At 39.3% G+C, this 21,272-nt stretch overlaps 2 protein-coding genes across 13 annotated transcripts in view; both read left to right on the top strand.

Moving 5' to 3' along the window:
• The window catches only part of Prpsap2 (phosphoribosyl pyrophosphate synthetase associated protein 2), a 69,175-nt gene extending 66,535 nt beyond the window's left edge, over positions 1-2,640 (top strand). For all 3 annotated transcript variants that reach the window (XM_087203899.1, XM_087203897.1, XM_087203898.1), the window contains 2 exons: positions 589-671; positions 2,481-2,640. In XM_087203899.1, the coding sequence (XP_087060025.1) occupies positions 589-671; positions 2,481-2,625 (228 nt within the window). In that variant the 3' untranslated portion in view covers positions 2,626-2,640. The remainder of the gene's footprint in view (positions 1-588; positions 672-2,480) is intronic.
• The window catches only part of Slc5a10 (solute carrier family 5 member 10), a 77,314-nt gene continuing 56,628 nt past the window's right edge, over positions 587-21,272 (top strand). For 8 of the 10 annotated variants that reach the window (XM_087203896.1, XM_021247571.2, XM_004868770.3 and 5 more), the window contains exon 1: positions 4,383-4,560. In XM_087203896.1, coding sequence (XP_087060022.1) covers positions 4,450-4,560 — 111 coding nt within the window. In that variant the 5' untranslated portion in view covers positions 4,383-4,449. Of the gene's footprint in view, positions 672-4,382; positions 4,561-21,272 lie in introns of those variants that run through there. The other 2 variants (XM_087203894.1, XM_021247573.2) reach the window with 1 other exon arrangement.

The following is a 21,272-nucleotide window of genomic DNA, read 5'->3' as shown; positions in this document are numbered from 1 at the left end:
TAGTGTATTTGTCACCATTTTGTTGCTGGGACCAAATACCAGACATACATAATTTAAAGGAGAAAAGTTTTGTTTTGGGCTCACAGTCTCAGAGGTTTCAGTCCATGGTTGGCTCACTCCAAGGTTCACTCCACATCATGGTGGAACAGCACAGTGGAAGAAAGCTGGTCATTTCATTGCAGCCAGGAAGCAGAATGAAAGGGAAAGAGCCTAAGAAAAGATATATCCTTCAAAGGCATGCCCCTGGTGACCTACCTCCTCTAACTAGGCCCCACCTCCTCATAGCTCATTCAGCTATGAACTCATCAATGGGTCAATACATTTGTGGGGTTAAGATTAATATCCTCACAATCCTGTCACCTCTCCAGAAATCTCTTAATCCAATCCAATTGGGAATCAATATAACCATCATATTTAGTTTTATTTTTTTTAATCTGGAAATGTCTTAATTTCTCCTTCAGTCTTTAGTTCATTTTTGCCAGAGAAATTCTTGGTTTACTTTACTTTTCTTTTTTTGGTAGGGATTGAACTCAGGACCTTATCACTGAGCTACACACCAAGCTCTTTTCATTTTTTATTTTATTACAGGATATCACTAAGACCAGGTCACCCGGGTTGGGCTCAAACTTGGACTCTTCCTGCCTCAACTTCCTGGAGTCCTGGAATTACAGGTGAGCACCATCGTAGGTGCACAGGTGTGGCTTCATTTATAGATTTTGGGGGGGTACTGGGGATCAAACTCAGGACCTTGCACTTGCGAGTCAGGCAGCAGAACCACTGAGCTAAATTCCCGGCCCCCATTTACAGATTTTTTAACTTTCATTTTAAAATATTATCACATTGCCTTTTGATTTCTAATGAAAAATTCATGCTCATTTTATTGAGCATTCCTTATATATGACAATTAGCTTCTCTGTTACTGCTTTTAAGATTCTCTGTGTCTTGCTATTTTGATAACATAACCATAATGTGTCTTACTGTGCATCTCTTTGAGTTTAACTAGCTTGGAGTTCATTTTCCTTCTTAGATATGTATATCATGTTTTTCATTAAACTGGGGATGATTTTGGCCATTATTTCTTCTCTTTCTCCTCTCTCTCTCTCTCTCTCTCTCTCCATCTCTCTCCTTTTCTCTTACTTTCTCTTTCCTTCTCTTTGTGGGAATCTTTTGATGTATGCATTTCATGGTGTCTCTCATAGGCCTTGTAGGCTTAGTTAATTTTTATTTGTTCTTTTGAATTTTTCTCCTCATACTGGATGATTTAAGTTTTCTGAACTTCAAGTTCACTGACTCTTTCTGCTCATTGAACCTCTCTAGTAAAAATTTCATTGTCATCATTATTCATTTTAGCTCCAGAATTTCTAAATTATCTCCTCTCAATTATATTTCTTTATTTTCATTCCTTGTTTGCATCATTCTCCTGACTTCCTTTGGATCTTTTTATGGTTTCTTTTGGCTCAGTGAACATATTGACCCACAGTTGTTTTAATGGCTTTAACTAGAAATTCTAATACCTGGGCTTCCAAAGGCATGATTTTTGTCAAATTCCTTCTTTCCTATGAATAGACTATACTTTCCTGTTTCTTTATATGCTTTATAGGTTTTTTGTTGTTGAGTGATGGACATTTTCAAGTATTATATTAACTCTGGAAATTAGAATCTCTGCCTCCACGGAACTTCCTAATTTTTGTTCCTTGGGGTTTTCAATTGTCTCCATTTATTTAGTAACTTTTCCAAACTGCTTTTTTGCAACATGTGTATTACTTATTGTTTGTGGCTACTCACAGTTTTTTAATATCTGAAGTTATCCAGTGATCTCAGAAAGATTTCTTTTCATTCCAAAAAGAGATGCATAGAAGGAAGAGCCAAGGAAGACCTCACAGATGTCACAATGACATCTCAGCACAGCCTTGAGGGAAGAGTAATATCTGCCAAGTTGGTGCAAGGTAGAAAGACTTTCAGGTTTGGATGTGACTTGCCATGTCCAAGGAGAAGTTGGGGACAACAGGGGCTTGCTAGAGGGGAAGCAGAGCAAGTGCCTAAGGCCATGATCAGCATCAACCATCAAGATAATGAGGACCTGGGATAGCTACTGGTGTCCCCACCAAGCCCACAAAGCTTTGGAGAAGGAGAGATTTGGTGGAAGGATGTGAGAGCTGAAGTGTTGAGTCTGAGGTGTTCAAGGGGAGCTACTGAGTAGGCACATGGGGGTGAGCATCCAAAAGTTCAGTCACTGGATCAGCAAAGGAAACCCAGCAAGGAAGCGTTGGCAGGAGGTGACAGGACCCATGCAGATGTAGGTTCAAGGCACAGGTGGGTAGGTGGACATTCAGGAATTATTGGTTTTCTGTGATCAATGACTGGGACCACATGGGACCTTTAAGAGGTGATTAGGTCATGAGATGGGTCTCATAATAGGAGTCTGGCTTCATCTCTTGGATACAGTATTTGTGTAATGTGGTACCCTGCACTGCCTCCAGATTCTGCAGAGGATCCTCACCAACAAGAAGGGTTTTACCAGATACAACCATACAACTCACTGACCTTGGACCTTTGAAACTCCCGAACTGCGAGCTAAATAAACCTTCTTTTTTCCTTAAGACAGAGTCGCACTGTGTAGTTTAACTGGTCTTGGACTCACTATGTACCCAGGCTGGCCTCAAACCTCCTTCCTCAGACTACCATGTGCTGGGATCAGAGGCATGCACCAACATGTCCAACCTTTTTGTTTGTTTTGAGACAGGGTCTTGCTATGCAGTTTAAACTAGCCTTGAACTTGATAATTCTATGTAGCCCAGGCTGGTCTCAAACTTGTGATCTTCCTGTCTCAGCCTCATGAGTGCTAAAAGTATGATATGTACCACCACACCATACAAAGCTTGATTCTTTATAACTTACCCAGTAACCCAGAAGAGCTGAGTCTCCTGGTGTATCATACTAGGTCTCATGGGGTTGGGATCGGGGTGTGTGGTGGGCTGGGTGCAGGATGACATTTCTTCCCCTGGGATGTGTCTGGGTTCATATAGCATTTCTCTTTCTGTTCTGCTGCCACCCTGTCACTGTGCCTATCCTTCTGGGAAGAATTAGCAAATTGCAGCTTCCTGTCTCTAGGACTTTGGATCAGAAGGGGACATGGTTATCTGTAAGTGGTTTGTTTCCTTCTGAGACTGAGAAAGCCTTAATAAATCTGGATATTTCCCAGCTGGGTTCTTCAGACTGGAGCAAACCAAGCTTTTAATTTACAATACATTTCAAGTAGTCACTTGGGAAGTAGATCCCTTCTGAGGCAGGGAGCCAACCATAACTGGGAAAAGGGCAACCTGAGGCTGCTCTTAGTAGTGACTCATTTTCCCTCCTCTGGTCCTACAGGGGTGGAATTAATCTTTGCCCACCTCAGGGTTGCTGAATAACAGGCACAGTTAGATTTGCAGTCAGCGTGTTCCTGGCAGCAGCCACTCACTCATAACACTCTGGATGGACTACATTTTTGGTTAAACTCCAAATACTTGGCAAAATCTTGAGTTGCGTCCCTGAGCAGAGGGGTGAGCTGGGCAGGGCAGGTGGCCAGGTTCTGTACACTCATCTAACCTAGGCTCTGACAGAATCCAAACAGAACCAGAGGTGTCATTGTCACCCTGGGGCCAGATCTACAGCTGAGTCCAGCTTTGCCCATTAAGTGGCTGCATAGATGGGTGGCTCTTTTCCCTTAATTGAGATGAGAGATCCCCTACCTCACATGGTCACTTTGAGCATAAAATAGGAACATAAATGGGAGTGTGTGCAGAGCAGTGACAGGAGGTCCTCAGCATTGGACAGCGTTGGGTGGCCCACCCAAATGTCCTGGGCAGACTAGAGGGGCCAAATAGATGGTCAGGTGGGAAGACTGTGCCCCTCATTGGGCTAGGAAAAGAGCAGAAATGTTGGCAACAGGACTTACTGTCTATCGTGGGGACATTTCTGAGACTGACACTTCATCACTGGAGGTGAACTGTAATGCAGGAGCCACCATCCCAAGTCCATCTCAGTCCACTCACAGTCTGATGACCACAGAAGACATAGTTACCTATCCAACAATGTGCCCCACTAGAGGGAAGGCACCTGTCCCAGTGCCCCAGGTATCATCTACAAATCAAATACAGGCCAAACTACCTGTTTGGCAATGCAGCCTTTTCTTTCTGGGACTATTTGGGATTCCTTTAAAGTTACTTGATTCACTTTATTCTCTCCCCCAGACCCTGTGAGATTAAGGAGGTTCTTCTCCCCCTCTCTCTTTCTCCAAGCTCACCCCAACTCCTACGCTCTGGGATTTGCTCCTCAAGAAAGGGCAAGGAGCACGCAGCCACATCATGGGCTACAGTTTAATGATCAATTAATTCCTGGCCAGAAAGCCTTTTCTGACCTGGTTGTCCTCAGACACTCAGGCTCAGAGCTGGTGACTGCTGCAGGATAATGGCTTACAACTCCACTGGGGACCTCCATGCTCCAGGACCGCAGCTGAGTGTGACTGACATTGTTGTCATCGCTATCTATTTTGCCCTGAACGTGGCGGTGGGCATATGGGTGAGAGAACTTGGGTGGCAGCCAATTGGGCTCTCAGGGTGGGCACTTGAGATGGGAACCAGGGTCTAGCATGTTCCTAGGACATCTGTATCGGTTTCACCTGATGGCCCTCCTTCTGAACAATGGAATCACAGAGATTCTGTGGCTGCACCCCAGAGCTGCTGGATCAGAATCCAGAGGCAGGGAGGGCCACACAGAGCTTGGGTTCTTTATTTTTATCAAGCTTCACAGGGATTTAGCCTATCCCTAGTTCATAAGCCTGTTCATTCTCCCTGAATAGGAGATGTAATTTGATTCAAATGGTGCCAGCCCCTTCCCCAAACCCTGTCCTTCCCACAGCCACCAAGGCTGCGAGAGGCTGGGACTTGCCCAAGGAGCCCTGCACAGTGGGCAGCAATTCTTCTTCAGTATATACCTGATACCAGGCTTTAAGGTGCTAACCATGGGAAGATGGACTGGGAGAGGTCCCTTTTTACCTTCTCAGTCTGGAGGTCCCCAGGTGGTGTCCTTGAGCCCTAATGTCCTCCTGAGGAGAATGGGCACCTGTTTTTATCTTCTGTGACTCCTAGTCCAAAGCTGAGAGCCCAGGGAATGGATGACAGGTCAGATCTCCTCAGCTTTCTGGGCCTTAGTGTTTTGATCTGTTAGATGGCCGTACCACCCACCTCACAGGTTGAGGTCTCCTACAGAGGGGCCTGCAGAGGACAGGTCCTTGCTGCTGCCACAGTACCTATACTAGTAGAGTGCTGATAGGAGTGGCTGTGGAAAGGGTGGTTATGGGGGTGGTTGTTGGTGGTTGGAGTGGTGGATGGTAATGGTGGTGGTGGTGGAATAGTAGAGGTAGTGTTGTTAGCAGCAGCAGTAATTGAAATTAATTGTGATGTAGTTAAATATAAAATTACAAGTGCTGGTCATTAGCAAAGCTGGATTCTAGTCCTGGCTCTGCTCTATGTACAGACATACTTCCCTTTATTGTCCTTTGGGTATTTTGCCAATTGAAGGTTGTGGCAATCCTAGGTTGAGCAAAACTAGCAGGGTCATTTTCCCAACACCATGTGCTCACTGTCCCTTCAGGTCACATTTTGGCCACTCCTACAATATTTCACACTTTTTTATTATTATTATACCTGTTGTGGTGATCTGTGACCAGGGATCTTTATGTTTCTATAGTCATCATATGGGGCCGCCACACCCTGTCCATATAAGATAGTGAACTTGGTGAATATATACTGTGTGGATTCTCACTGTTCTGCTGCTTCCTGTTTCTCTGCCTCTCCTCCCTAATTCCTGAGATAGGACATTAAAATGAGGCTAATTAATAACCCTACAATGGCCTCCAAGTGTTCAAGTGAAAAAAGGAGTCACACGTCTTTCATTTTAAATCAAAAGCTAGAAATCATTAAACTCAGTGAGGAAGGCATGTGGAAAGCAGAGATATATTAAGTCTCTTGTGCCAAACAATTACCCAAATTGTGAATGCAGTGGAAAATTCTTAAAGAAAATTGAAAGTGCTACTCCAGTGAACACAGAAAGCAAAACAAGCTCATTGGTGAAATAAAGTTTCAGTGGTCTGGGTAGAAGAACAAGTCATGGGCCAGGGATTTAGCTCAGTGGTTTCGCCACCGCCTGCTGCACAAGCACAAGGACACGAGTTCGATCCCCGGTACCAAAAAAAAAAAAAAAGAACAAGTCAGCCACAACATTCCCTTAAGCCAAAGACTAATCTAGAGAGATTCTAGCTGTCTGCAACCCTGAAGGCTGAGAGAGACAAGAAATTTCAGAAGAAGAGTCTGGAGCCAGCAGAGGTTGTTTCATGCAGAATAAGAAAAGAAGTCGCCCCCACAACATCCAAGTGCAAGGGGGAACAGCAAATGAAGGGGCTGCAGTGGTCACCCTGAAGGTCCAGCTGAGAACTCTGATGAAAGTGGCTGCACTGAACAGCAGGTTTTCAGTGTAGATGGAAAGGTCTTATGTTGGAAGAAGATGCCATCTGGCACTTTCATGGCTAGAGAAGAGCCAATGCTGGCTTCAAAGCTAAAGGCAGCTGGTGATCTAAGTTGAAGCCAAGGAGCACTGAGTATCCCGACAATCCTGGAGCCCTTAAGAATGATATAAATCTACTCTGTCTCTGCTCTGTAAATGGAACTGGCCTGGATGACACACATATGTTTAATAAGTATTTAGAAAAGCAAAACAGTCTCATTACTGAAATAAAATTTCAGTAGTCTAGATAGAACAAGACAGCCACGACATTCCCCTAAGCCAAAGACTATTATTTTAAACATGGTTTAATGAATATTTTAAGCCCACTGTTGAGACCTACTGCTCAAGAAGGCAAAAGGACTCAAATCAAAATATTACTGCTCATTGACCATGCACCTGGTCACCGCACCTGGTCACCCAAGAGCTCTCTGATGGAGATGTACAGTGAGATTGTTGTTTGCATGCCTGCCAGCAGCATCCATTCTGCAGCCCATGGATCAAAGAGTACACTTTCTAGTCTCAGTATATATAAAGTACATTTCATAAGGCTACCATAGGTAGTGATTCCTCTGATGGATCTGGGCAAAGTAAATTAACAACTTGGAAGGGATTCACCATTCTAGATGCCATTAAGAACATTCAAGATTCATGGGAGGTCAAAGTGTCAACATTAACAGGAGTTTGGACAAAGTTGTTCCAACTCTTATGAATGACTTTGAGAGGTTCAAGACTTTGGTGGAGGATATAATTGCAGACATGGTAGAAATAGCAAGAGAATTAGATATAGCTATTATAAATTGTGCTGCTATAAATATGGGTATGCATGTATAAATCTACTCCATCTCTGCTCTGTAAATGGAACAGCAAGGCCTAGATGACACACATCTGTTTAATGAATATTTTGAAAACCAAAATACTGTACTATACTGTAATACTTTAACTCTTTCAGAGAGATACCTAGAAGATGAATACCTGGGTCAACTGAAATTTCTAGGGTTTTTTTTTTTAGGAATCTCCATATAGATTCTTGTAATGTTAGTTTACATTCCCAAAAACAATGTAGAAGATTTCCTTATTCCCTGCACCCTTGCCAGCATTTGCTGTTATATGATTGCTTGATGATAGCCATTCTTCCTGGAATAATATAGAATCTCAGTGTTGTTTTAATTTGCATTTCTGTAATGGCCGTGATGTTGAACATTTTGCCATGTATTTTCTGGTCATTTGTACCCCTTTTTTAAGAAAATAGTTAGGACTGGGGATTTAGCTCAGTGGTTCTGCTGCCTGCCTTGCAGGAGCAAGGACCTGAGTTCAATCCCCGGTACAAAAAAAAATTGATACATATTTTAGTATATAATGATTACACTCATCATGGGAATTTGGTGCATGCACATGACATATCTTAATTCATTTTTTTATATCCTTCCCTTCCCCTCCCTCACCCTCCCTTCATCTCTTGGATCCCTTCTGTACTTCTGTGAAGTGTGTATGCGTTTCAGTTGCCTGTTATTTGATAAGGTCTTTTATTTTAAGAGGTCTAATTTATTGAGTTCTTTATGTATTCTAGATATTCAGTCCTTTGTCTGAGGAGTAGCTGACAAAACTTTTTTTCCCATTCTGTAGGTTGTCTCTATTCTGTTGTCTCTTCACTGTGCAGAAGCCTTTTAATTTGATATGTTCTCATGTGTTGATTCTAGACATTATTTCTTGTGCAATTGGGGTTCTGTTCAGAAAGTCCTTGCCTAAGCCTATATCTTCAAGAGTTTTACTGTTATCTTCCAGAGAATTAAGAGTTTCTGTTTTAACATTTAGATCTTTGATCCATTTTCATTGTAGTTTAGTACATTGTGAGAGATACGGGTCTATATTCAGTCTTCTTAGCCAGTTTTCAAAGAATCACTGTTAAAGAGGCAATTTTTCCTCCAGCATATGTTTTTGACCCCTTTGTCAAAGAGCAGATAGCTGGGCTTGCCTGGAGTTGTTTTTGTATCTTCTATTCTGTTCCATTTATCCACATGTCTGTTTTTGTCCTAGTATCATGCTGCTTATCAGTGTGGCTTTGTAATATTACTTGAAGTCCGGGACTGTGGTTCCTCCTCCTTTGCTGTTATCGCCCAGGATTGCTTTACTATTTTGGGTCTCTTATGGTCCATATGCATTTTAGGACTGTTTTCTCTAGTTCTGTGAGAAATATTGTTGGTATTTTTATTGGAATGGTGTTGAATCTGTATATTAGTTTTGGTAGTATGGCCATTTTGACTATATTTTTCCTGCCTATCTAGGAACAGGGGCTATCTTTCCATTTTCCAATGTCCTCTTCAATCTTCTTTTTCAGAGGAGTATAGTTTTCATTGCAGAGGTCTTTCACTTCCTTGGTTAGGTTAATACTTAAGTATTTTATTTTTCTTGATGCTATAGTGAATGGTATTGTTTTCCTAGTTTCTTTCTCAATGAGTTTCTTATTGGTATGCAGGAATGCTATTAATTTTTGTGTGTTGATTTTCTACCATGATATACTACTAAATTTTGTTGTTAGTTCTAGGAGGCCCTTGGAATTTTTGGGTCTTCTATGTAGAGAATCATGCCACCTGCAAATAGTGATAATTTGACTTCTTCATTTCCTATATATATCTCTCTCTTTTATTTCTTTCTCTTCCCTGATTGCCCTAGTTAATGTTTTAATTACTACATTGAATGGAGTGGTGATGGTTTGACATCCATGTCTTGTTCTGGATTTTAGAAGAATAGCTTTCAGAATGGACACTATCAAGAAATCAACCAATAACAAATGCTGGGGGTGTGTGGGGAGAAAGGAACCCTTCTCCATTGTTGGTGGGAGTGCAGACTGGTGCAACCACTGTGGAAAACAGTATGAAGATACCTCAAAGAACTAGGGCTAGAGGTCCCATTTGACCTAGCTATTCCCCTGCTGGGTATCTTCCCCAAAGAATTAAAAGAATCATACCACAGCGATATATATGCACCCATGTTTATAGCGGCACAGTTTGTAATAGCTAAAGCTTGGAAATAGCCCAAGTGCTCATCAACTGGAAACTGGAAAAAGAAGATGTAGGGTTTTTTAATAAAATGGAGTACTACTCAGCCATAAAGAATGAGAAACTAGGGACATTTATAGCTAAATGGATGCATATTGAGGCCATACTCTTTTTTTTTTTTTTTTTTTTTGGTACCGGGGATCGAACTCTGGCCCTTGTGCTTTCGAGGCAGGTGGTGGAACCACTGAGCTAAATCCCCAGCCCAAGGTCACACTCTTAAGTAAAATAAATAGAACACACATGTGTAAATACCGAATAGTTTCTCTAGTGTGAGAAACTGAAATTGTAAATAAGGATTAAAATGATTAAAATGAATAATTGATAATATGAAATAGGAAGAAAAGGTCCAAAGAGGTAGGGGTAGTGGGAGGAGAAGGGGAAAGGAAAGAAGGGAAAGGAAAAATTATGAGAAAAGGAAAAAATGGAAACAAAGTCTTTGTAAATAGGGAAGGTTGGAGGGAGTGAAGGGCGCACAGGTAACGGGTAAAAAATAAGAACCAAGATACATCATGTACAGGTACAAGCACCTAATGATAAATGTAAATGTATTGTATACCTAAAATGTACCAATAAAAGAATTTAAGGGAAAAAAAAAGAATAGGTTTCAGATTTTTCCCCATTTAATATGATGTTGGCAGTAGGTTTGTCATAAATGGCTTTTATCAGATTGACATAAGGTCCTTCTATACCTGTTTTCATCAGGGTTTATGTCATAATGGATGTTGGATTTGGGTACATGGTTAAGGCAGGGTCTCATTATGTAGTTTAGTCTGGTCTTAAACTTACTGTTTAACCCATGCTGCCCTCAATTTCCTGGCAATTCTCCTGCCTCAGCCTCCCAAGTGCTAGAATTACAGCTCTGGATGTTGAATTTTGTCAAAGGCTTTTCCTGCATTTGCTGAGATGATCGTGTGGTTTTTGTCCTTGTTTCTTTTTCTGTAATGTATCACATTTATTGATTTGCATATGTTGAACCATCCTTGCATGCTTGGGATGATGCCTACTTGGTCATGATATATGATCTTTTAATAATTTGTTGCATTCTGTTCGCTAGTATCTTGTTGGAGATTTTTGCCTCTTTGTTCTTTAAAGGGATTGGCCTATAGTTCTCTTTTCTGGCAGGATCCTTGTCTGGTTTTGAAATCACAATAATGCTAACTTCCAGGAATGATTTAGGAGTACTCCTTCCCTTTCAATTTCGTTAGAGTTTGAGGAGTAATGGCATTATATCCTCCTTGAAGTTCTAGAATTCAGCAGTGAATATATCAGGTCCTAGGCTTTTCTTAATTGGTAGGGTTTTTTAAATTATTATTACTGTTTTAATTTCATTGCTTGTTATTGGATTTTTCAGAGTTTTTATATATCTTTTTGGTTCAGTTTTGGTAATTCATATATATCTAAGGATTTACACATTTCTTCTGAATTCTCCATTTTTTTGAAGTAGTTACCAATAGTCTTCAGGGTGTATGTTTGTTTGTTTTGTACCAGCCCTCTTCAGGGTTTTGACAGTGTCTTGTGATTTCCATTTCTTTCTATTTCTAATTGCATTGATTTGGATGTTTTCTTTTCTTTTTTTGGTAAGATTGGCTAAGTGTTTGTATCTTTTGCTTATTCTTCCAAAGAACTAGTTCTTCAATTCATTGATTCTTTGTATTTATTTTTTAGTCTCAGTTTCATTGATTTCCACTCAGATCTTTATAATTTCCTTCTTTGTCCTACCTTTGGGTTTGGGTTGTTCTTGTTTTTCTAAGTACTTGAAGTGCATCATTAGGTTATTTATTTGGACTCTATATATTTTTCTGATGTGGGCATTCACAGCTATAAACTTCCCTCTTAGGACCACTTTCATTATGTCAAATAGGTTCTGGTATGTTGTACTGTCATTACCATTTAATTCTAGGAATTGTCAAATATCTTCTTTGTTTTTTTTCTGTAACCTACTGATTATTCAAGAGAGTATTGTTTAATTTTCATATGTTTGCATAATCCCTGTGGTTTCTTTTACCACTAATTTCTAGTTTCATTGCACATGATCTGATAATACATATGAGAAATTTTTTATTCTTTTGCATTTACTTAAGCATGTTTTGTCTTGGGGTTTTGTTTTGCTTTGTTTTGTTTGGTACTGGGGATCAAACTCAGGACCTTGCACTTGTGATGCAAGAGGCGGAACCACTGAACTAAATCCCCAGCCACTTAAGCATGTTTTATGGGATCTATTTTGGGTTTTTTGTGGTTGGGTTTTTTTTTGGGGGGTGGGGTGGGTAATGGGGATCGAACTCGTATCCTTGTGCTTGCGAGGCAGGCGGCAGAACCACGGAGCTAAATCCTCGGCCCTTATAGGGTCTATTTTGGAGAAACTTCCATGTACTGCTAAGAAGAATGTATATTCTGTTCTTGAATGGAACACTATGTAGATATCAAATCGATTTGTTTGAAGGTTTGGTTCAACACTGATATTTCTTTGTTGACTTTTTGTGTAATTGATCTATTTGTGACAGTGGGGTATTAAGGTTCCCCCCCATAATTAGGATGATGTTTATCTAATCTTTTATGTTCACTAATGTTTCTTTTATAAAGTTGGGTGTGCAATATGTTTATAATTGTTATCTCTTCCTGTTGAATTATTCCCTTAACCTACATGTAATGACCTTCTTTGCCACTTCTGATCAGTTTTGGGTTTAAATCTACTTTGTCTGAAAATAGGATAGCTTGTTTGGGAGTTCCTGTTTCAGAGAATATTGTTTCTCCCATCCTTTGATTTTTTTAATCGATGAGATTCTTTTTTGGATTAAATATATTTCTTATATACAGTATGCAGTTGGATTTTATTTCTTGATCCATTCTGCCAATCTGTGTCTTTTGATTGGGGAACAGAGACCATTTACATTGAGAGTTATATTCCTAGTAAGTATTGACTTATTTCTGTCATCAAATTATTTTCCTGTTGTTGCCCGTTTTTCCCATGTACTTAACTGATCACCCTCCCTGGTATATTAATTCTATTACACATTTTGGGATTGTTAACTTCATTGTTTCTTTCTAAAATATCCTTGAGAATGTTTTAGAGTGCTAGTTTGATGTTCATGAATTTCTTGAGGTGCTCTTTGTCATGGAAAGACTTTATTTCTCCATCAATTATGAGAGAGAGTTTTACAGAATATATCAGTCTAGGTTAGAAGTTGTTTTCTTTTAGGGCTTGAAATACTTCCCTCCAAGTTCTTCTGGCCTTTCAGGTTTATGTTCAGAAGTCTGCTGTAATTCTAATGTTTTACCTTTATAAGTGAGTCATTGCTTTTCTCTAACAGCTTTTAAGATTCTTTCCTTGTATTGGACTTCTGGGATTTTCCCTATGATGTGTCATGGAGAAGTACTTTTCTGATCATAGCTATTCGGGATCCTGTATACTCCACTTATCTGTATGTTAAATTCTTAACCCTTATTTGGAAAATTTTCTGCTGTTATTTCTATGAATAGGTATTTTATTCTATTTTTTCTGTCTTCTGATTTTTAACTAATTCTAATTAATCTTAGATTAGTCTTTTTGTCATCTAGCAGCTGTTGGATCCATTTTTCATGTTCTCTTGTTTTTTACAGTATCTCTGAATAATTGGTCACAAGCATCAGACCTGCCTTCTAGTTCTGACACTCTGTCCTCACATTGGTCACTTCTTTTGGGGGGGGGGGGTGGTGCCGGGGATCGAACTCGGGTCCTTGTACTTGCGCAGCAGGCGGCGAAACCACTGAGCTAAATCCCTGGCCCCTCACATTGGTCACTTCTGCTGCCCATATTTTCAATAGAACTTTTCATCTGAATTTCTGTTTGGTACCTTTTGATGGACTATAATTCTTTGCTAAACTGGTGACTTACATTTTCTATTGTTTTATTTAGCTCATGTTTTTATTATTGTCCTCTGTAAATTCACTGATCATTTTCTTTATTATGCCCACCATCCGTTTAGTTATATCTTCTTTGAGCTGACTGAATCCCTTATTGATCTGTTTTTATCATTTCAAATAATTCAGCTGTGTGACTTTTGATTTTCTCCCCTTGAATCAGCTTTGGAAGAGTTGCAAGTTTTTGGAGGCATTTTGTTACCTCATCTTCTCGTGTTTTTATTCTATGTGTGTGTTCACATCCACGTGCATGTACACATGCACACTGAGGTTTGCAGGTTGATTATAGTGGCAAGACTTTGCTGCTAGTATGGAGATCTCTTTAGTCAGTGTCTGCTTTTTAGTAAGGCACTCTGGGCATGACTAACTATAGACTTTGCCTCTGTCCCAAGATCTAACTACTTCCACTGATTTGGGAAGAGAGGCTGAAGTATTGCCTAGCACTCAGTCCTTGATCTAGCACCCATTTCTTTGGGAATGGGCCACAGTATTGTGAATGACACAAAGCCAAGCCAGATACTGACAAACAGAAAAAAAACAACTAATAGCAACAACTATGCCACCATGTCTGTCAATAGCAATAAAATCATCAATAATAATAGCAACAAAAACAAACTGGATATTGACATACCCTAAGAGCCAGCAATGCACCAACCTTAACCATAGAAAAGAGATCTGTAATTATAGTATAAACACCATACACTACTAAATATCTACTAAATGCAACAACTATACCTCTGCTAACAATAGAAAAATATTCAACAGTAGTTAACTACCTAACTAAAGATTAATAAAGTTAATGGTTTTACTGTTAAAGATAGAAGGGATAGCAAATGGGAGAATGAAAAAAAAGTAAAATTAGAAAAATTAATCAATGGATGATGAGACAAAGGAGAGAAAAGTAAAAGATCCTATTAAACAGTAAAAGGAAATTAATAGAATTAGATAAAAGTAACATAAAATAACAAGAAAGAAAAAAGAAAATCTGGAGAGCAAAATAAGGGAAAAAAGAAAAATAAGAAAAAAATTAAAGCTTTTCTTAGGACTAGCACTGCTAGCCCAGTCCATTATTTCTCCCTGGAACTGCTGAGTCTCTGGGGCTTACCTTCTCTCCAAGGGCATTGTCCTTGTCCACAGTTAAGTCAGTCAGTTGGTTAGCACTTATGCTGCCCTATGCCAAGGGAAATCAAAATGCAAAGTGGACTTGGAGTTAGCAGGTGGCCATGGCCAAGGTGTAGTATCCACAGGTGGAGAATCAGCTGGGGGTGAACATGGCTTCCATGCATGGGTGTGTCTTCCATTTACAAGCCAAACCAAATCTTTATAGGTCCTAAGAGATCCTTCAGTCCCCCTAGTGAGTAACTTGAGCAACACCCCTAATACAGTTGATCTTAGCCAAAAGGCTGAGAAGCAATGCAACATCCCTAATACAATAGTTTGTTCAAAATCATAGTATTTGCTAGTCTCTTTTACAGAATTAATATTTTCTGCTTTAATTTTTTTTTTTTGGTACCGGGGATCAAACTTGGGTCCTTGTGCTTCTGTTTTAATTTAACCAATTCCAGAAATGTAGATGATAGAACTGCTACCTACCATCAAAACAGAAAAGGGTCTTATAGTTGCTGACATTTCTTATTATGCACAGACATTTGCATCAGGTATTGTAGAGACTCAATTGCAAAAATTAATGAATGGCCAAGCGCGGTGGTGCATGCCTGTGATCCCAGCACTTGGGAGGCTGAGGCAAGAGGATTGCTGCAAGTTTGAGGCCAGCCTGGGCTACACAGTGAGTTCAGAGCCAGCCTGAACTACAAAGTGAGACCCTGTCTCAAAAAAACCAACAAAAAAATTAATGAGCAGTATACAGGGCTAGAATGAGTGGCCTCCACCAATTCAAAATAGCTAAATCTTGGAGATGGCCTATCTGTCCATCAACAAATGAATAAATAAAGATGGAGCATAGGCCAAATCTTGGTATTATCCTTCTGATAGTCATAATAGTTATCTTCCTGATGTGCTATGTATCTTCTTTTTTTTTTTTTGGTACCAGTAATCGAACTCGGGACCTTCCACTTGCGAGTGCTATGTATCTTCTTAAAACATTTTAAAGGTTTGTATACAGCTGTGTATTGAATGTCAAATGGTCTCTCATTAGCTATTTAGCTATAACAACAAAAACTCAAAGGATACATAATTATGAAGTCAATGGGCTGAGATCAGAAGCTCACAATGATAACAACTTGGAGTTAACTCTGATGTTTTTTGGAACCAAAAGGGGGGAACTACTAAGCAAAAAAATGTAACCTGAAGTACCCTGATGTTAATAAATTTTCCTGTTTCTCTGTCTCCATGTCCCTACCTTACAAGAAAAGTAACTCTGAAATGACCAGTATGCTTTCAGGGGCTTCTTGTTGTTTGCTTTCTTCAACCTGTTTATAAAACCAACCCCTTCTGGTTGGCTAATAGTAATAGTTTTTCTGTCATATGGAATGAAATGTTGCCCAAACCTAGAATCAAAAATAAGCTCAATTAAGATCATTAAGCAAAATTACTGTAGTTTTGTCCTTTAGCAAGGTAAAAATCACAAAACATAAGACTTCAACAATCTTGGTCATTCTGGGAAAATGGTGGAGTGGTAAGCAACCACAACTTGGCCTCCAGAGATTCGGAATCTTAGTGTTTAGAATTCAGACACTGGAAAATAACGACATGGGGAAGAAAAACAGAGAAGTATATTCCCAGGAACCGGGAAAAATCTGACAGGAGAATTAAAGCCTACAAAGAAATTGAAGAGACTAAACACAATGCAGAGAAGGAAAAGGACAGTCTGCACTCTCTCCCTGGCTCCTGGCTCGTTGGATCATGGGAAAGGAAGACTGAATCTACAGAGACAAAATGAAAGTTGGTGTCTCCAGAGAGGTTCAGAGAGAAATGCAGTGGTGGAAAGGACCAGAGGGTGCTGTGATCTGCAAGGAGAGTGCAGGATTCCGCTCCCATGTGAGTCCTTTGACAGGCAACAGCTGGTGACTGCAGTACATATGCCTACCATATCCATGGAGAGAGTGCTTAGTTGGATGCCATTCTGAGAAAGAGTTGATTGTTTGAACTTGGGACTCAGAGCAGCCATGGGTCAGGTTCACTTCAAGGTTCCCAGTGTTCTGATCCCACAGTGACAGAGTGAGAGACAGCCATAGAAGGCAGTGGCAGGCAGGGTGCAGGATGGAAAGAGAACCCTTGAGGGATTTAAACTAAATGACACAGGCCCCACCCCCATGGCCAGAGGCCAGGCTCCGGTTGAGTTGCTCTGGATTTGAAAGTTTTTGGCGCTCTTACCCTAATCCTATTGCCTGCTGATGCCTGCATCCAGCATGGATCTGGGGTCTGACTGCCTTTTTCTACCAGCATGAGCAGGGGACATATCCTGAGTTGGACACTGCCCCAAAGAAAACCCACATTTAAAATCGCAGAGAAATTTTTTTTCTTTCTTCTTAAAAATTTTTGTACATGTGTGTATTGTTTCTTGGAGTTTGTTTCGCTTTGCTTTTGTTTTCTTCTTTTTTTGTTTTTTGTTTGTTTGTTTGGGGGTTTTTGAGGCAAGGTCTCCCTTTGTAGTTCACTGGCCCTGAACTCACTATGTAGCCCAGGCTGGCCTTGAACTCGAAGCCTCCCAAGTGCTGGGATTACAGGCATGCACCACCACACTCAGTTTGTTTTCTTCTTTATTTATCTCTTTTCTTCACTGGTTTATTGGAGTTTAGAGAATTTTTCTTTGTCCTTTTTCCTTGCTTCTTATCTCTTCCTTCTTTTTTTCTTTCTTTATTTTTTCATCTTCTCCCTTTTAATTTCTCTCCCTTTTTCTCTTTTATTTTTACTCCCCATATAATTTCTTTTTTCTCCCTCTTTTTCTTTTATCTTCTCTTTCACATCAGTTTTTTCTCTTATCTTTACCTAATTCTATAAACATCCATCTACTCTCCAATAGGATCCTTTGTACTACTTCCCTCTCCTCATATCATATGGTTCAAGGTTTCAAAATTTTCATCCCCATTCCCAACTCTCTATATATTTAATAATATAACCATAAAGCTTTATTGATTTTTACATAGTTCTATAAAATTACTGTTGAATAATTTTCTACTATTAGCAGAGATATAGCTGTTGCATTAGGTACATATTCACTGTAAGTCAGTACCTGGATTGTCTTAATGTTTTTTCACCATATTTGTGGATCTCTTCTCTAGGGTTAAAGGTGGTACGTAATTGGTTCTTAGGGTATGTTAACATCCAGTTCATCTTGGATGATACTACTATAGCTGATTTGCTTGATATTACCAGGTTTGTATAATTATTGCTTTAATTTTTTTCTGCAGGTCAACAACTCAGATTACCTTTATGACACTAACAATACCAGAATACATTCTCAGAAAACTCAGTGTTGGGCCAACTATGCTGTCTTCTCCCCTCTCAAATTAACCAAGGTGGTTGGATCTTGGGGTGAAGTAAGGGACTACAGTTAGCCTTGCGCAAAGTACATCACTGAAAAGCAACTAACTAAAGAGAACTTTATACTAGCAACAAAGTCTTTATACTATAAGCTTCCACAAACCTTAGCACAAAACAATAGAAACATGAGATGACAAGGCAAAAAAATGTCTCCCAATACCCCAAACTCCCCCAAAAGCCAATCCAGGGAACTTTGAGGGGAGGAGAATAGCCTAAGCCACACATCCAAATTACTTGAAAGGATAACAGGAGTTAGAAAACAGATTAAAGAGGTACTCAGCAGGATCACAGAAGAAATAACTAAACAAATAATGGGATTATAAAACAAACCACCACCTGCCTCGCTAGTGCAAGGTCCTGAGTTCAATCCCTCGTACAAAAAAACAAAACAAAACAAAAAACAAAAAAACCCCAAATGATCCAGGAGCTTTCAGAAGACAACAATAGAAAGCTAGATGAGCTAAATAAAATGATACAAAACATGAATGACCAGTTTAGCAAAGAATTAGAGTCTATGAAAATGTTTCAATCTGAAATCCAGGAGATTAAAAATTATATTGAAAGTATGTATGGGTAGAAGAAGTGACAAATTGAGGATACAATTTCATAACTAGAAGTCAGTGATGCCTTTCAACACCACCTACTCAAAGACACACTAAAAACAACAAGAGAACATGAAAATGGAGCTAACAGGTGCTAGATGATGCAAAGAAGAAGAATCTAAGAATAAATGTATTCCAATTCACTTATTCCATTTCACTTATTCAGTGAAAAGTCAGAAAACAACACAAGTAGCATAAAAAAATCTATTCACAGAAATAATGCCAGACATTGAGTGTGGTGGCATACACTTGGGAGGCTGAGGCAGGAGGATTGCCATGAGTTTGAGGCCAGCCTGGGCTACATAGTGAGACCTTGTCTCAAAAAAAAAAAAAAAAAAAATGGCAGAAAATTTCTCAAAAAATAGGGAGAGATAAACATACAGATAAGTGAGCCATATAGACCCCAACATAGCCATGACCAAAAGAGAACTTCCCCACATCACATTATATTCAAAGTTCCAGAAGTCCATGACAGCAACAGAACCTTAAAAGCTGTTAGAGATGGGCTGGGGGTTTAGCTCAGTGGTTTCGGCTGCCTGCTGTGCAAGCACAAGGACCCAAGTTCGATCTCTGGTATAAAAAAAAAAAAGAAAAGGCTGTTAGGGAAAGGTAATGAATTACATATAGGGGGAAACCCATTACAATTACAGCAGACTTCTCAACATAACCTTAAAGACCAGGAGAGCTTTGAGTGAAGTGTTTCAAGGGCTAAAAGATAGCAACTTACAACCCCAACTTACGTATTCTGCAGAAATTTCCTTCCAAATTGACGGAGAAATAAGGTATTTCCATGGCAGGAGCACCTCAAGAAATTCATGACTACCAAACCAGCGTTACAAAAAAATTCTCAAAGATACCCTAGAAAGAGGCAATGAAGTCAACAATGCTAGTAAGTCAGAAAAAATGAATAGGCATGGGATGAGCAGCTAAGCAAAAGGAAAAACATAGGGAAATGAATAGGAAAATAATGCAATGATGGGAATAAATCAGTATCTTTTAGTAATAACTCCCAAAATGAGTGATTTCAGTTTTCCAATCAAAAGACACAGATTGGCAGAATGAATGAAGAAACAAAACCAAACAATATGCAGTATATAATAAACACATTTAATTCAAAAAGAAATTCACAGATTAAAAATCAAAGGATGGAAAACAATATTCAATGCAATGGAAACCCAGTGAAAAGTAGGAGTAGCTATCCTAATTTCATATAAAATGGATTTCAAGCCAAAACTGATCAGAAGAGACAAAGAAGGTCAGGGAACAAATCAATAGGAAAAGTTAACCATTATATATACACCAAATACCAGCATACCCAACTTCTAATGAATCCAAACACTAATGAACATGAAAAATCAGATAAACACTAATACAATTGTAATGGGAGACCTCAATACCCCAGTGTCACAAATAGATAGGGCTGGGGATTTACCTCAGTGGTTCCAGCGCCTGCCTTGCAAGTGCAAAGTCCCAAGTTCAATCCCTGGTACCAAAAAACCCAAACTAACAAATGGATAGATCAATTAGACAAAAAAATCAACAAATAAATATCAGAGATGAATCAAACCTTCAAACAGATGGACTTAATAAATATCTAGAGCATTCTGTCCAACAACAGCAGCACATGGGACATTCTCCAAAACAGATCATATCCTAGCCCATAAAGCATCCTTAAGTAAATGCAAAAAAATCAAAATTATCCCATGCATATTATCAGATCATAGTGCAATGAAACTAGAAGCCAATAGCAAAAACAAAAACCTATGCAAATGCATAGAAATTAAATAATACCCTCCTGAATAATCAATGGATCACAAGTGAAATTAAGGAAGAAATTAGTTCCTACAATCAAACAATAATGCCAATGCAACGTATGAGAACTTCTGGTGCACAATGAAAGCAGACCAAAGAAGAGAGGGTTTTTTTTTTAATAAAGGGGATTTTTTAAGGGGCCTTTTTTTTCTTTTTTCTTTTATGGTACCAGAAATCGAACTCAGAACCTCGTGCTTGCACCACTGAGCTATATCCCCAGCCCCCCACAGAGGAAAGTTTATAGCTCACATCAGAAGAACAGATTGAACTCAAATAAATAACCTAATGATGCACCTCAATGTCCTAGAGAAACAAAAGCAATCCAGATCCAAAGCTAGTATGAGGAAGGAAATTATAAAGATCAGGACAGAAATTAATTTAATTGAGACTAAAAATCTACACAAAGAATCAATGAATTAAACAGTTGGTTCTTTGAAATTATAAACAAAACAGAAAAACTCTTAGCCAACCTTACCAAAATAAGGAAAGAAAATATACAAATCCATGCAATCAAAAATGAAAAAGATGAAATTTCTACAGATTCTGCCAAAATCCAGAGGATTTATGGTAACTACTTTGAGAACCTGTACTCTTCAGATTTTTTTGTTTTTGGTACTGGGGATCGAACTCGGCTCTTTGCGCTTGCACAGCAAGCGACGAAACCACTGAGCTAAATCCCCAGCCTGAGAACCTGTACTCTAATAAAATGGAAAGTCCAGAAGAAATGGATAGATTCCTAGATATGTATGAACTATCAAAGCTGAACCAAGAAGACATAAAAATCCTGAGTAATCCAATATCAGTAAATTAAATTGAAGAAATAATTCTTTAAAACTACCAACTAAGAAAAGCAAGCCCA

The sequence above is a fragment of the Heterocephalus glaber genome, unplaced genomic scaffold (genome assembly GCF_053883595.1).
Source record: "Heterocephalus glaber isolate CG9 unplaced genomic scaffold, H.glaber_assembly_v1.0 deba00001813, whole genome shotgun sequence".
In the NCBI taxonomy this organism is placed as follows: Eukaryota; Metazoa; Chordata; class Mammalia; order Rodentia; family Bathyergidae; genus Heterocephalus; species Heterocephalus glaber.
The sequence above is the reverse complement of the archived record's forward strand: the minus strand, read 5'-3'. Positions and strand labels throughout refer to the sequence as shown.